Source organism: Bos taurus, chromosome 26, assembly GCF_002263795.3.
Source record: "Bos taurus isolate L1 Dominette 01449 registration number 42190680 breed Hereford chromosome 26, ARS-UCD2.0, whole genome shotgun sequence".
NCBI lineage: Eukaryota > Metazoa > Chordata > Mammalia > Artiodactyla > Bovidae > Bos > Bos taurus.
The window spans coordinates 34,347,720-34,363,457 of NC_037353.1; the positions used below are offsets into that span (position 1 = coordinate 34,347,720).

The window sequence follows — 15,738 nt, forward strand, 5'->3', positions numbered from 1 at the left end:
AGATTTGGGTAATGTTCTCTATAACGTGCTTGGCATACAGCACCACAATTTGTTGATCATCACCTTGTTTTTGTTGCTGTGAAATACACTTGAAAATAATACAGGTTAATGAAGAAAAATTTCTTCTGGACACAACAACTTAAAGAAAGTAAAAAAAATAATCTTACCAAGATATTTCTTTTAGCATAAGATACATCTGACCAAATTATTTTAGTGAAACTATCTCAACTACATGTAAAAGTAGACTCAGAATTCAGTTTAAATTAAAATAATTAAAAATTTTAACAGTAGAATTAATTTTCGAAATGGAGCCTTGTCACATTGTAATAAGTTGCAATATCAGTCTTAAAAAACAATTATTTATTAATTTTAGAAAACAAGTATAATACATTGTACTCCTAGCTTTATTACATGTCAACTATATCTTTTTGAGAAAGGTTCAGCGCAATTAAACAGTAGGTTTTTAAATAGCAGTAGTGATGTGAGTCTAAGCCTAAAAGCTAATATGTAGTGGAAATGTACATTTCTTAAACTATTAAAAGGTACAATTCTTCCATGAGAAATTGTTCCAAGAACTATTCCTGTATTCTTGAAGCGTGTAATTTAGGTTCTTGACTGCCAAAGTTTCTTTGGAGTGCGTGCATCAAGCCATTTCTTGTCACATAAAATAAGAAATCAAATGTTGAAAAACATCGTGCCCAGAGATATAGAGGGACATTTTGCTACTGAGAATACTTTGGATTTCTGTGAATGTATATTTTTGTTTTTAAGTCTAAAGAAGTAAACCTTTCACAAGGAAAATGGAAAAATTTCCAGAATGACTTAAAACATTGCAAATGTTTTTACTTCCTTCTATCAGATGATTTGTAAACATACTATTGTCTCCCTTAATTTAAATTTCTGAAACAACTGGGGGTGTTTGTTAATCAGATACATATATGATAATTACTGTTTCTTTTCATAAAGGTCCAGAGGTCCAAAGAGATAACATTCTGTGGATAGCCATGGCAGGGACTCATCAGATATGGGCACTCTTACTGGACTGTGGCAGATTACCAAAGAAAAAGTAAGTGGTAACGTCTCTCTCTGGGTAAACATGGCGTTCACAGAATTCCTTTTCCGAAAGTCTCCATCCTTGTAACACCCACTGTGCTGGACAGGATGTGAGGGGCTATGCTGCCATAATGAACGGCTCTGGTTCTTGGTGGCTTAAGACAAGGTTTGTTTGCAGGGGGAGCACTACTCTGCCACCCAAGCTGATGCAGCAGCCGCCATCTGGAGCTTTGCCAGTTGTCTTGGCAGAGAGAGAGAGGTGGTGAGGTGTTCACTGGCTCTGAAAACTTTTCCTCAGAAGTGACATATCACTTCTACTTACGTTTCATCAGCCCAAGTATGTCTTAGGACCACACCCAACCTTGAGTAGCTTAGGAAGAGCAGTTTCATCAGGCATTCACGAAGAGAACTGGAAACATCTTTTAACACATATTTCTAATATCCCTGATCAATTCAGATATTTGAAGACTGCATGGAAGAATGGTGAATAGCTCCAGTTTTGTTGTCAGGCCTGAAATTGAGCCTGGCTCTGCCACTTTTTATCTACATGAGCTTAGGAGAGTCACTTTAACTTTCTAAGCCTCAGTTTTCCTTATTTTTATCTACCTCATAGGTTTTGTTTTGAGAATTAATATGTGTGAAAAGCTCAGCCTAGTGCCTGGCCTGTGCAGTGAATGTAGGTAGCATTGCTGCCACTGTCAGGGGTATAAAGATGGAAAAGTAGTGTCTCTACAAAGTTTCTTGTATTTTTCCTGTAAAGCCTTTCCTCTTCTTCTAACACCCCAGCCTTTCTCTTCCCCTCCCCTCCCACGTCTCCCTTCTTCCCTCCCTCTCACCCTTCACCCTACCATCCTCCCCTCTTCTCTCTCTCAACTTCTGTATTTTTGTTTGCACTTATTTGTTTACAAAGCTATTTTCTCCCACTAGACTGCCTCTTTAAGGAAAGGGCCCTTTCTCATTCACTTCTTGTCCCCTGCACCTAGCACAGTATCTGGTGCACGACAGGAGCTCAGTGAAGGTCTGCGGAAGTAAATGAATGAAATTCATAGACCATAAAGACTATCAAATCACTGTAGAACGTAAGTGCCAGTCACTTCAGTTACCTTTATCAGTAGAGAGGATATCCAGAATACCAGATATTCTGAATTGTGTGTATGTTGCTTTGTCAGATGTTTAGCAGCATTTAATCATCCATTGAAAAATATTTATTAAGCAAACAAGGCACTATGCTTTGCTGTAGGGATGAAATGGTATGGTCTCTTACATAAACAAGAGGAACATCCAATATAAATGAAATTTGAGGTATCAAAGGAACGCTTCCTGGAAGAAGCTACTGACTAAGACCTCCTTTTTAGCTACTGACTGAACCTGACAGAGGGTAGGAAGGAGTTCAGAAGGGAGAGGTTTTCCAGGCACGAAATGACCCTTGTGATGTCAGTAGAAGCCAGATCCTTAGAATTTAAGAGATTTGAAAGTTATTCTACATGACGTTATAGGAAGTTTTAAGCTGGGAAGTGATGTGATAAGATTTGTGTTTTTGAAAGAACACTGGTAGCATTTGGAGTGTGGCAACACTACAGACAGGTTCAAGGAGGAGGCCACTGCTGTTATCCAGGCCAGAGCTGACAGAAGCTGAATAGTGAGGTGACCAACAACATAGATGAGGAAAAAAGAAGCAGCGGAGATGACCAGACTACGTTGTTCTCAATGATGACTGTTTTGGACCTAGACGGTCAAGAGCCGTCTAAATTTCACTAAGTAGAGTTGTCACGCGTTCACAATAGAAAAGTCTCCAGTCTGATCACACTGACTTGTATTACATATTCAAGGATGCGTTATTTGTCACTGACCTTCAAGGGGTAATAACTACTGAACTTTTAGAAGTTACTGTTTCTCCCCACTATTTCTAGCTTTTATCAAGAGAACTCCTTTGTAAAATTGTTTTAACTCCTTTGTTTGGCATATTTGTTATTACTTATAAATAGGCCTTTAATAAATGGCTGTATTTATACATTTTCTATCCCTTTGCTTCCACTCCTTGTTCCCTACCTACATTAGCATTGGGGTCATATTAACCAGTAAGTGACTGATGGTCATTTTAGACTTTTTTTTGAATGTTTTACAGTATTAGAAAATGATACAGAGTCTCTCATTGTTTTGTATCCCAAGTCAGCTTCTTCCCTCCCCTCAATACAAGACACTAGCATGTCTTCCTTACAGTTCCTCTGACATAAACTTAGAAACCAAGGTATAAAACTTTCTCCATATTGCAAAGAAATCATTACAATAGTCCTTTAAATAGAAATTTCCCTAGTATACATAGGAAATGGATTTGTACAATTGATTAAAGCAGCGAAGTCATATTATTACTTTAAAATGAACACCCATCTTTCACAAATGATTCTTTTAATTCTTTTTGCTAGTCTCTTCTTATATCTTTTGTTATTTAGTCGCAAAGTCATGTCCAACTCTTTTGAAACCCTGTAGACTGTAGCCTGCCAGGCTCCTCTGTCCATGGAATTTTCCAGGCAATAATACTGGAGTGAGTTGCCATTTCCTACTCCAGGGACTCTTCCCAGCCCAAGGATTGAATCCACGTCTCCTGGTTGGCAGGTGGATTCTTTACCACTTAGCCACCAGGGAAGCCTGGTCTCTATGTGCAAGAAAATAAAATATTTTTAATGAAAATTTAAGCTCAGAACTTTCAAGAGCTAGAAGAGATTACCTGCTGCTGCTAAGTCACTTCAGTCGTGTCCGACTCTGTGCGACCCCATAGACGGCAGCCCACCAGGCTCCCCCGTCCCTGGGATTCTCCAGGCAAGGACACTGGAGTGGGTTGCCATTTCCTTCTCCAATGCATGAAAGTGAAAAGTGAAAGTGAAGTTGCTCTGTCGTGTCCGACTCTTCGTGACCCCATGGTCTGCAGCCTACCAGGCTCCTCCGTCCATGGGATTTTCCAGGCAAGAGTGGGATCTTTTTAATTCCCTTTCAGAATCTAATATTGCATGAAGCTAAGAAGAGACCAGGATGTAAAGGTGGGATCTAGCTGTACCTGCCTCTCATCATTTGGAGGAAAACTATCCCATCAGTGATGTGATCTTTATTCATGTATTTTTAACTTTGTCGGGGATCTCCTGTTTAATCATTGAGAATAGTTTCACTTTTGAGTATGTTTAAAAAAAAAGAAAGGTAGAAAGGTCCCTATACAGTGGGTAAATAAGTTAATGATTAGAAAAACCACAATGAAAGCTTACTTGCACAATTTAACTAGGTCAAGATCAGCAGATTTTTAAAAAAATATATAATGCTATCACCCTTGGCTTCATCATTTACATTCATTTGTTTAATAATTAAACTGGGTCAGTGTAACAGTGTTGACACTTCACCTGTGAATTTGTCTTCTTCAGTGAGTTAAAAAAAGGAACCTGCCTTCGGTTTGCTGGAAGTGGAAATGAAGAGAATCGAAATAACGCGTACCCGCACAAGGCAGGCTTTGCCCAGCCTTCAGGTCTGTCTCTGGCCTCCGAGGGTCCCTGGAGCTGCCTGTTCGTGGCGGACAGCGAGAGCAGCACAGTGAGGACCGTGTCGCTGAAAGACGGAGCAGTGAAGCACCTGGTGGGAGGGGAGAGAGACCCCATGGTAACGAGAGCACTTCTGCGCCGTGTGCCTGTTAAGCCAGCTTGTGATTTTCTCAATTGTGAAGTTAATAAGACCTAGGAAGGAAAAAATTCTTGGACTTATCCATGTTAAAATGGAAGTCAAACCAAAGGAAATATGGCTATAAAGAAGCACAAGTAACAAAACCACCTAAGAAAAGCTAACTGATCTGATTTGATTCTGTATAAATGTCAAGGCTTCCGAGAGGAAGGAAGGATAAAATTGTGATTACTGAGCAAGGGGAAAATGAAGAGTAGATATTTGGCAGGAGGGTGGAAAGAGCTCCAGAGTAGTAGACCTGAATCAGATGTGCCATTTTTGTGAATAAGATTCCTTAGAACCACAAATTAAAAATCAGGTTCAGAATTCTGTCATTTTTTTTCTAGTTTCAGTCAAATGCCCCAACCCTATTTATATGAAATCAGACTTTTCCCCCTTTAACTTCAGTAGCATGTACAGCCATCTGAATTTTCACTTTATACCCTAACAAAGTTCTGTGAAAAAATTTTAATACATGCTGTTTCTTTTCTTTTCAAAAAAAAAGAATTTATTTGCTTTTGGTGATGTTGATGGAGTAGGGATCAATGCAAGGCTTCAGCATCCACTTGGAGTAACTTGGGACCAGAAAAGGAATTTACTGTATGTGGCAGACTCTTACAATCACAAGGTGAGTCTTGACAGAATTATATAATACCCTGCTTTTCACTTGTGGTATTTAAAATGCTGAAAGATCTGTGAGCCTCCTACAACTGCCACTCTAAACTGTAGGGAGGAGTAACAGTCTTTGACAACTGTACATAAGCCTCTCTATTCCTTTTTTGGTCCTTTCTTTGCAGAAATGATGTGTTAGTACTCTGAGCTGGGGAAAGGACTAAACAAATTCCCAATGACAATAGCCAGAAATTGGGAATTGCAAGCCACTAAAGCTGTTGAGTAACATCTTCAGTAAATAAGGAGAAGGCAGGTAACAGGGAAATTAATATGTCAGTTAACAAATGAACATTTTTGAGCCTTTGCATAGTTAGCAAATAATTCGTTTTCATCAACATTTCTGTTTTCTTTGTCTATTTTATTTTTACTATGCATTTTTAAAATAAAATCATTGGAACATAAATATTAGTATTTTGTGATGAGAAGCTTATGAATTTAACGTAATTGAAACACAGGAATCACAGCGTCTAACATAAGTAGCAAATCCTCAGCCAGTATTAGATGTTCCTAAGAAGGAGGTCAGTTCAACTGTGTCCCATTGTGAGGGAAAAGAAGAACATGAAATAATTTTTTCAAAGATTTCTTCTAGAAGACAGACTGTAACTGGGGATTTCATAGTGTTTAGCTCTCAGGATGAAATATCTCCCCTTAGACTAATTTGAATGTTTGGCTGTTCAAGAAAATATGGAAGTGTCTGTTCTTTCTCTGATGTTTATTAAGAAAACTAATAGCAATCAGGAATTCTCTGCCTTCCCAATTAATATGTTACTCTTCCATACCACAAATGTGAAACTGAGCTTCAGATAAATAAATTTTTGTTCTGTCCTTTTTAGATTAAAGTTGTGGATCCAAAAACAAAAAACTGTACAACACTAGCAGGAACCGGTAATGCAAGTAATATGATTGGTTCCAGTTTTACCGACTCAACTTTTAATGAACCAGGAGGTTTGTGTATTGGAGAGAACGGTCAATTATTATATGTGGCAGACACCAATAACCATCAAATTAAAGTGTTGGATTTAGAAACCAAAACAGTTTCCGTGGTAAGTAATCCTTAAGTTAAGGGGCATCATTTTAAGAAAGGTTCTGAAATCCCTAGCAACAGCTGAGGCACTTTTGGTCGGCCAGCACTGGTGGTGAAAGTGAAGCATATAGACAGAGCAGTGAGTGGGTGCCTTTCCCAAGGATGTCCTGTTATTTTTAAAATAAAAATTCCATCTGTGCCAAGAGTGTTTGAGAAAAACAATAGAGGTTGGAGAGAATTTGATCAACTTTCAGAAAAGGAAAAAAAAAGACTCATCTGTTTTTAAATGTATGGACATACTGATACACACAAACTATGTGGGTTGGATTGTTTGAGTGTTTTTTGTTTTTTTAATTTTTAAACAATCCTCAGACTGATGTGTAATCTTTGTTTCCTATGGTGAATCCATTACCAAATAATCTTTAAAGAAAGGTCTAGAAGCCACATTTCTCAGGGCTTAAAAATAAGATGAGAGGAAACTTAAATACATTCTACTTTTAAAGATATGGATATGGTCTCTAATAAAATTTCAAGTTACCCCTTTCTATGTCACATTTGTCCAGAAAATGCAGGAGTTCTTTATCTAAAATTCTAGGAATTTCCAAGATGTGTTTTAAAATAAAAACACAGATTGCCATCATAACAATAAGTTCGTTTCTCATGACATAGATCTCTGATATGAGATGAATGATGTCTTATAGTTGGCAGTGAAGATTATAAGAGAGTGTATATTATATCCACTGCATTTAAATTGATAAAGTTTTAATTTCCTGCTATCTATAAACATATTAAACAATTAATTTCATTCCATTTCATTCATAAATGTTGACGGTCTTTTGGCCAGGATGAAGTTTTTTTTGAAGCTACAAAATAATCATGAGGAAGTCTAAGTAAACGCATTCTGATTCAGAAGAAAATGGCAATCAAGTTTCCTTGACATTGAACCTCACTTTTGTACTGAAGTCTGAAAATAAGCTCTCTCAGTCTACAATACTGTAAAGTACTTGTGCTTTAGAAAACAGATTTTCTTGTTTTTAGTTCCCAGTCTTCAGATCTGAAAATGCTGTGGTGGATGGTCCTTGTCTAGCAGGAAAACCAAAGACCTTACCCAAACTACCTAAATCTGCTCCAGGCATTAGACTTGCCCCTGTGGCTGCGTCTCCCGGACAGACTCTGCAGTTCAAGCTGAGATTAGACCTCCCATCAGGAACAAAGCTAACTGAGGGAGCTTCCAGTTGCTGGTTTCTGTCAGCTGAAGGTATGACAGTAACCTTTGCAAATGCAAATATTTTATGAATTCTTGATGTTTGATCTAGAAAATTTTCTCATTTGTTATGTGATACTTTAACTGTACATTTAGGCTGGATTTGAAGGGGGTCTTATAACACAGAAAGATCCAGATCTAACCCCACTTTAGCAGTTTTCTTTAGTCTTTGAGATTCTTTCTCTCTCTTTATTAATAACTGTGTAACTCACCCAAAGGTAATCATAATTGTTGCCATTTGCTCCCAGGCAAGTTCATCACGAGGTGGACTGTTTGTGGTCCTGAATAATAAATAGGTCCTTGCATATTAGAACTGAAAGGCATCAAAAGACACCCTGTGTTCTAAGCCTCTTATAAATGAGGAGACTAGAGGCTGAAAGAGATAAAATTATTTGCTTAAGGGCATATATTTAATTAGGTCAAAAGACGGAATTTGAACCCAGCTCTGCTAGTTCTTAATTTAGTTACTTTTCCTTTGTGCTGTGTGTGCATGCTTGGTCGCTCAATCATGTTCGACTCTTTGCAGCCCCATGGGCTGTAGCCAGCCAGGCTCCTCTGTCCGTGGGATTTTCCAAGCAAGACTTTTGGAATGGAGTGCCATTTTCTCCTCCAGGGACTCTTCCCAACCCAGGGATCAAACCTGCATCTCTTGCATCTCCTGCATTGACAAGCAAATTCTTTACTGCTAGCACTACTTGGGAAGCCCTTCCATTGTGCCACTCCATCTCAAACTAGCTCCAGGGTTACTAGTGCTTGAAATGAACTTAATTTTCTAAAGACATATAACACTCAAGGCCACCAGTTACACATTTGCATGTTACAGAAGCTTCCAAACCTTACTCTTCATTTCTGCACTTAACTTATCATTGTGTTGAGTTAACACATTGTGTTGAGGACCAACAGCCATCCCTAGGTTATACTTTGGTGGCTCTGTTCTGGCACAGTACAGCATAGAGATCAAGGAAGGGAAGAGGGACCCTCACAGGAGACTGAAGAATGAATAAGCAAGCACGTGCAGGCAAAACTCAGAGAAGGTCGTTTTCTAGAGCCGGTGTTTTAAGGAGAGAGTGATCAGCTGTGTCAAGTGCTGTTGATAGATGAGCTAAGATAAGGGCTAAGAATTGATCTTTGATTCAACATTAAAGTTAATTTATATCCTCGACCAGAGCTATTTCAGAATGATGAAAGAGGTGCCTAATGAGAGCAAATTAAAAAAGAAGAAAGGAACTGTAGAAAGCAAATGTAGATAGCTCTTTGAGGAGTTTAGTTAAAAAGATAACAGGAAAGAGAGCAGTTGCTTGAAGGGGAAAGCAGAGTTGGGAGAGCAGTGTGTTTGCTGTTATTGATGGCAAAGATCAGTAGAGAAAAGATGATGTGTGGTAGCCGTGGATATCCTTTAGGAAGATATGAGAGAAGATGGGCTCGAGTGCACAGGTGGAAAACTGGTCTTTGCCAGGAAAGTGGGCAGCATTTCCATGGTAAGGAGGGAAGGCTCCAGGTGTGACCCCGAGATCTGGTTAGGAAGTTGTGGAGATGAATGCTTGCAGAAGTGTTTTTCTGCATGCTTGTTTTCTTAGTATTAATATGTTGGGGAGTGTGACCATCAAGCTGAGAGTGAGAAGGGGATGGGGAGAAGGTTTTGGAGGTTTGAAGAAAGAGGGTCCGAAAGGTGAAAGGGTGACTACGTGAGGGAAATACAGTATGCCTGCTGAACGGCTGAAAGGCTGCATTTGAGGCTGGCTGTCATGAACTGAAAGTCAGTCTAGTCCACATGGAAGTGGTTTTTCTCCAGCCAAGGTTACACACAAGGAAGCAGCTCTGTGACAGCCTAGAGGGTGGGGGGTGCTTGGAAGGGGGTCAAGAGGGAGGAAATACATGTATACTTAGGCTGATTCACATTGCACAGCACAGACCAACACATTGTCAAGCAATTGTCCTCCAATTAAAAATAAATTAAAAAAAAGAGTGCAGTTACTAAGTAGTTTAATCAGAAGTTCTCCGAAGTCCTGATCCAGTATTAATTGTGATTACTACTATACCATTAAATCTCACAGATTCTAAAGAATTAGATTTCCCCCTTGAGTATGATTTAAAAATTTTTTTTTAATTCTTGTTTTTAACTGAAATAACTTGACAGATTCTAATTCAGTTCTTTGGTTGTTTTATTATCTTTCACTTTTCCAGATAGTTTCTTGTCAAATACTTTAGAGCTTTCAGTTGCTGTTCATTTTATTTCAGTAGTATCATTAAGACTTGACTTTTTCAGTTGCTCAGTCATGTCTGACTTTTTGTGACCTCATGGACTACAGCACACCAGGCTTCTCTGTCCTTCACTGTCTCCCAGAGTTTGCTCAGATTCATGTCCATTGAGACCAGTTATTAAGCCTGAATCTGTGTTTTCTTCTCCAGGGATTCCCAGAGTAGCACTTGAGCCCCATTAACTTGCTTGCTACAAGAAAATGAATGCCAAAGCCATTGCTTAAAAGTATGCCATTCGAGTAGAAGAAAAAACATTGTTGGAAGAGGATGTGTAATTGAATACAAACGAATTACTGTGATTAGAATCCAGGCAGAGCCTTTGTCCTCACTGTCTAATTTGTGATCTTTGAGCCTTTTCTCAAAGTATTCAGTTACTGTAAATTATGTTAAGATTTGGGTGTGTATTTGAATCAGTGTGAACTTATTTCATGAATTTACAAGTAATCAGTATACTGCTTGTCTTATAGCAGTGCTTTCCAGCGTCTCCAATAAAGTAGGCAGTAATTTCAAAGTGAAATAGTTGTAGTCCATAATGGAATTCTGACATCTTGTCTCTAGTGATCTTCTGTCCGAGCCTCCCATGCTCTCGCACATGTTCTCACTCAGTTTTTCCTGCCCTACTCCACCTCTCTCATGCCTGCTCACACACACACCTTGGTACATTCTCAGGGCAGCAGCTATTGTCCTGCAACTGCCCACTTGGAATCCACGCAAGAGAGCAGAGAGCTCTTGGTAGGCTAGCCAGAAGAAACTGTGCTGGCTCTGGAGGGACCGACTGAGCCTGTGAAAAGATCACCACCATCCACTCCCTGCAGAGGAGAGTTCTGAGCCATGCGGCACTAGCGGATGTTTGGAGCTAGGATTGTGGGCAGAAGAGAGCTCAGACCCTGGCCATTCACTCCTCAGTAAGTTTAGAGCAAGTCCTCGACTGCCAGTTCAGCTGTTCTGCCTAGGTCCATTAGTCTGAAAGCATTGCATCACTGGGAGATCATGTTAATTTAATTTCTCTCCATGAAATTAAACATTATTTTTAAGTAGGATACTGGTAAATTAACATGCTTATTTTCACTCTACTTTGTCAGTTATACAAGTTAATGATACTAATATTGAGTTATTAGAGTACAAAGTATAGATAGTGTTAAAGGAAAATGAAATAACCTATAGAGAAAATTCTTAGTTATCTTAACACTTATCCAAGGCATTGGTTCTGTTTTTATTGTATTGTGCATTAGTTGCCAACTCATGTCCAACTCTTTGTGACCCTATGGACTGTAGCCCGCCAGGCTCCTCTGTCCGTGGGATTTCCCAAGCAATGGAAAATGGGTTGCCATTACTGAAATGGGTTGCCATTTCCTTCTTCAGGGGATCTTCCTCACCCAAGGATCAAACCCACATCTCCTGCACTGCAGGCAGATTCTTTACCGCTGAGCCACCAGGGAAACAATTTGTTTTGGTATAGGGACAAATAAACTTTCAAGCAAGAATCCTAATAATTTAAGTCTTTGAGTATATTATTTTATAGGATACATTTGTAAACCTGTGATTAAAGGACATTTTTTATTCTTGGCTTGTTATTTAGAGACCATAACACTGATTTTTAACTAAATTTTGGTGGGTCTAGTCTTAAAGCTGCCAGCATTTATGGGAAGGTTTTAAGCCAATAAATTAATAAATAAATGGCAGTATAAAAGCCCCAAGGGCATATTGTGCTTCACAAATCCTTCATGTGAAGTATCTGAAAATTGTCTACAGAAACACTTTTATTTTTAAACCTGGACATTAAAATAGCATAATTTATTATTTTCCTGTTTTCATTTAACATATAAGTTCCCTTACTAATCTGCTGTATAACAAAATCAAACATATTCCTCAGTGCAGAAATAAGCAAAGTCCAGAGACTTCAAAAAGAATTATGTTTAAAAGCTCTGCATTTAACTCTTTAGAGTCTCACCTTTCACAGTTTCCTTACTCTTACTTGATACATTTTTCTCAAATTTAATTTTTCAATCAACAGAATATTAGAAGCACTAAACTAAAGGAGAGATGAAGAGCACAGGTAGAGACAGGTGCTGTGGTCTGTTGACTCATCCTGAGGTCAAAAAAGAAAGAGAAGCTAAAAAAACAGACATAGAATTTCATCACTGCTCAGTAGATGGTCCAGTTTTTGTACAGATAGCCCTGAGTTGTTGGTAAGTCATTAGATTTTGTTCAGTTCTATTTCAGATGGCAGGAAAGCATGCCCTGCATTTCCCAAACACTGGCTCTTAATAGCTAAGCCCCTCTAACGCTGTTAGCCTAGGTATGTGCTTCCTCAGAGTGACACACACATTCCTTTGGAGAGAAGGCATTGGGTGACTGAAGACGTTTTAAAAACTTTAATACTAGAAGACAGATTTTTAGTGATTTTTAGATGTTTGTTGTATAGATGATCTATATATTTAACTCTCAGAGGAGTCTTATGTATTAAAATGAAGTAAACAAAGACTTGTCTTTTACACTGAGTCTATTGGAATAATGTATGCAGTGTTACTTGTTTCTGAAAAAAAAAATCAATTTTTTTTATTTCCTTTGGATAGTCAATAATTCATCACTGTCTTTAATGGAAAGTCACTGCAGAGTTGTACATACGTTTGTTTTCCCTGGCTTGTTTTGTAGTTTGCATATTATATTTCTAGATACTTTTATCTGGTAAAAATTAACTATTTTCTGAAGTGTCTTATGTTTATTTCTAGGACTTATTAATAGGTTTCATTTCTACATTTTCATTTTAATTTTACCACATTTTAAATCTATAACCATACTTGTAATATTCATCTTGATTTCAATAAAAATTAATTTATATTTATGTTTGCAGTGTTCAAAGAAAGAATTTTAATTTGATATCAAGATGGCTAGATTAGGGACTTATATCTTGTGTCCCTCACACAGAGCACAATGCCTGGCATTTAGAGGCTTTCAGTAAATATCGTTCGAGAAGGCAATGGCACACCACTCCAGTACTCTTGCCTGGAAAATCCCATGGACGGAGGAGCCTGGTGGGCTGCAGTCCATGGGGTCTCGAAGAGTCGGACACGACTGAATGACTTCACTTTCATGCATTGGAGAAGGAAATGGCAACCCACTCCAGTGTTCTTGCCTGGAGAATCCCAGGGACGGGGGAGCCTGGTGGGCTGCCATCTCTGGTGTCGCACAAAGTCGGACACAACTGAAGCGACTTAGCAGCAGCAGTAAATATTGTTAGTTGAGTAAATCTAGTGTTTGTAAAGTTTGTCTGATTTCCTACTCAATTTCTTATGCAGTCTTAATAATTTATGTCTTTATTTTCTAGGCAATGAATGGCTTCTTCAAGGACAGATACCATCTGGAGAGATAGAAAGCATTTCCAATCAACCAACAATCTCACTGCAGATTCCTGGAGATTGTTTATCACTTGAGGCCATTCTGTCTATCAGCGTATTTCTCTATTACTGTAGCTCAGACAGTAGTGCCTGTATGATGAAGGGAATTTTGTTCAGTCAGCCTTTACAGATAACTGATACACAGCAAGACTGCATACCTCCAGTGGAACTCAAGTATATATTTTAGCAAGCTGGCTAGCAACCCAGTGCCACCTCTTCTTGCTCCCCACCATTACTGTAATTTATGAAAAGAAACTTTATTTCTGCCTCCGGGTACCCAGAAACCCAGTTCAGTTCTAGCACCTGATATTAAAATAAAGTATGCTCCTTATTTAATTATTTATTATAGACAAATTCCTTCATTCCGGCTGTGTACCAACGAAGTCACTGACCATGATTTGAACCATGATTCTGTAATCTGTGCTGTTACTTGGCACAAGACTTAAGTCCATGTTACAGGAAAGAATATTATCATGAGATAATTTTCAGTGACTACTGATAACAATAATGATACCAAATGTTTTAACTAACTTTTTTACCTTTTATGAAGCAGCACATCTGAATGTGTAAATTTCACAGTAACTTTAAACAGAGCTTAAGATCCAGTCCACGTGTTGATATAAGGACACCTGCCATTCAAGGCGTAGGGTCTGTTTTAGATCAAGAAAAAAAATGTCTTCATCACAGTAGTGGTTTAAAGAGCATCTAGGTGGTAAAAATGTTCCTTGTTCTCGTCTGTGATTTTCTCATTTGAGATATATTTATGGTTATAAATTATTTGCTATTTTAGCATACCATTATTGATGGTATGTTAAATATTCTGTATATTTCTATTTACAGAAAATATATTTCTATATTTCTGAAAGTTAGAGTCTCTAAGGACATATACAGACTCCTTTTAACATTTTTCTGAATGAACAGTTTTAGTAATGAATGAACAGTCTTAGTAATGAATGACTCCTTAGAAATATTAGGACTTTCAAAGAGAAAGGGACTTCAGAACACATTACTGCATGTGACACCACTTAATGGTAAAGAATTAATTGTTACAGCTGAGTCCGATGCAAATGGGTATATATGTTGTATTAGAAATTTACATTTCAGTTGAAGCATTAAATGCAGATTTGCTAGGTTTAGGGTTTTTTTGGTTCCCATATTGAGAATTTAAATTATCATTATTGTGATTTTTTAAAAAATAGCTGTTAAGCCTTCAAGGTGAAAATTTCAATATGAAGCACTTTTATGCTTTCATTATGTATAGTATATCTTAATATATTACTTTAAAATATTAAGGCTGAAACATACAGTGACTTGATGATCCTGTTTTTGGTGTGTTTTTTCTAACCTTAAAAGAAATAGTCACCAGAAGATATAGGAAAGGTTTTTTTTTTTTTCCGTGATGCTTTCTCTTTATAACTATTTTAAAAGACTCTGCTTGTTTTTACCAAAACTGATTCCACATGTTTGTGGTTTAATCAGCTTACAAGATTTTAAAAACAACAGGTGAATCATACTTATTCAGTAAATATTTATAGACAATATAGCATAATACGCCTTGTTGCTTCAAAACCAGTGCTGTTTGAATTGTAATATTTTAAGCATAATCATCTGCCCATATCTTTATATTCTTTTGAAATACAGTTTTGAACATACTATTTCAGATTACCTAAATATGAAGTAAGGGAATGCATAGATCATGACTATTTAATTTGTAGCCTCCTAAAGCTATATTTAAAGAGAAGAATAAATGTAAAGTTAAAAGAAATTCTGTTTAAAATTATATATAAGTACTTCATAAACCTTTTCTCTCCATTAAAAAAAAATGTTCTGTAATAAAAGAATATATAATATTGACATTCTCTTTTATGGAGAATAGGCCATAGTCATTTTTAAAATCTCATTTTATTATTATACTTCTCATTTCCAGCTGGACAGAATGAAAATAGTTTGGCTTAATTTTTTCCTATTTAAGGACATAAACAGTTTCACTCTCTGAAGAAAATATATACACTTTTAACTTGCTAATTCAGGAATGCTTGATAATTATTTTTGCAGTATTATGCATGAACTTACACACAGTATATATTTTCATGTACATTAAAATCTAAAAACATTTCTAGAATATATTAATGTCCATTTTGTCTGTATAGAGTTTTCTGTTAGAATTAAGCTTATGCTCTTCTTGATTTTTAACTACAGTTCTATTGAATATTCTTATTCTTACCCAGCCAGTAATCTACATTGTTTTTCACATTCAAAATATTATGTATACAAATTACATGATTTTTTTTGTCAATCATGCTAAGCAATATAAATAGGTTCTTAGAATTTATGACTAACATAATAAACCTCTTACATGATAGAAAGCACTA

At 37.3% G+C, this 15,738-nt stretch overlaps 1 protein-coding gene across 2 annotated transcripts in view; it reads left to right on the forward strand.

Moving 5' to 3' along the window:
- The window catches only part of NHLRC2 (NHL repeat containing 2), a 55,632-nt gene extending 40,501 nt beyond the window's left edge, over positions 1-15,131 (forward strand). The window contains exons 6-12 of one of the 2 annotated variants that reach the window (XR_009492943.1): positions 967-1,066; positions 4,461-4,692; positions 5,255-5,377; positions 6,255-6,464; positions 7,484-7,703; positions 11,983-12,157; positions 13,297-13,385. Coding sequence is in view for 1 of the 2 variants with exons in the window: in NM_001083723.2 (NP_001077192.1) it covers positions 967-1,066; positions 4,461-4,692; positions 5,255-5,377; positions 6,255-6,464; positions 7,484-7,703; positions 13,297-13,553 (1,142 nt within the window). In the remaining variant the exon portion in view is untranslated. Of the gene's footprint in view, positions 1-966; positions 1,067-4,460; positions 4,693-5,254; positions 5,378-6,254; positions 6,465-7,483; positions 7,704-11,982; positions 12,158-13,296 lie in introns of both variants that reach the window. The other variant, NM_001083723.2, reaches the window with a different exon arrangement.
- Positions 15,132-15,738: the final 607 nt, after the last annotated feature.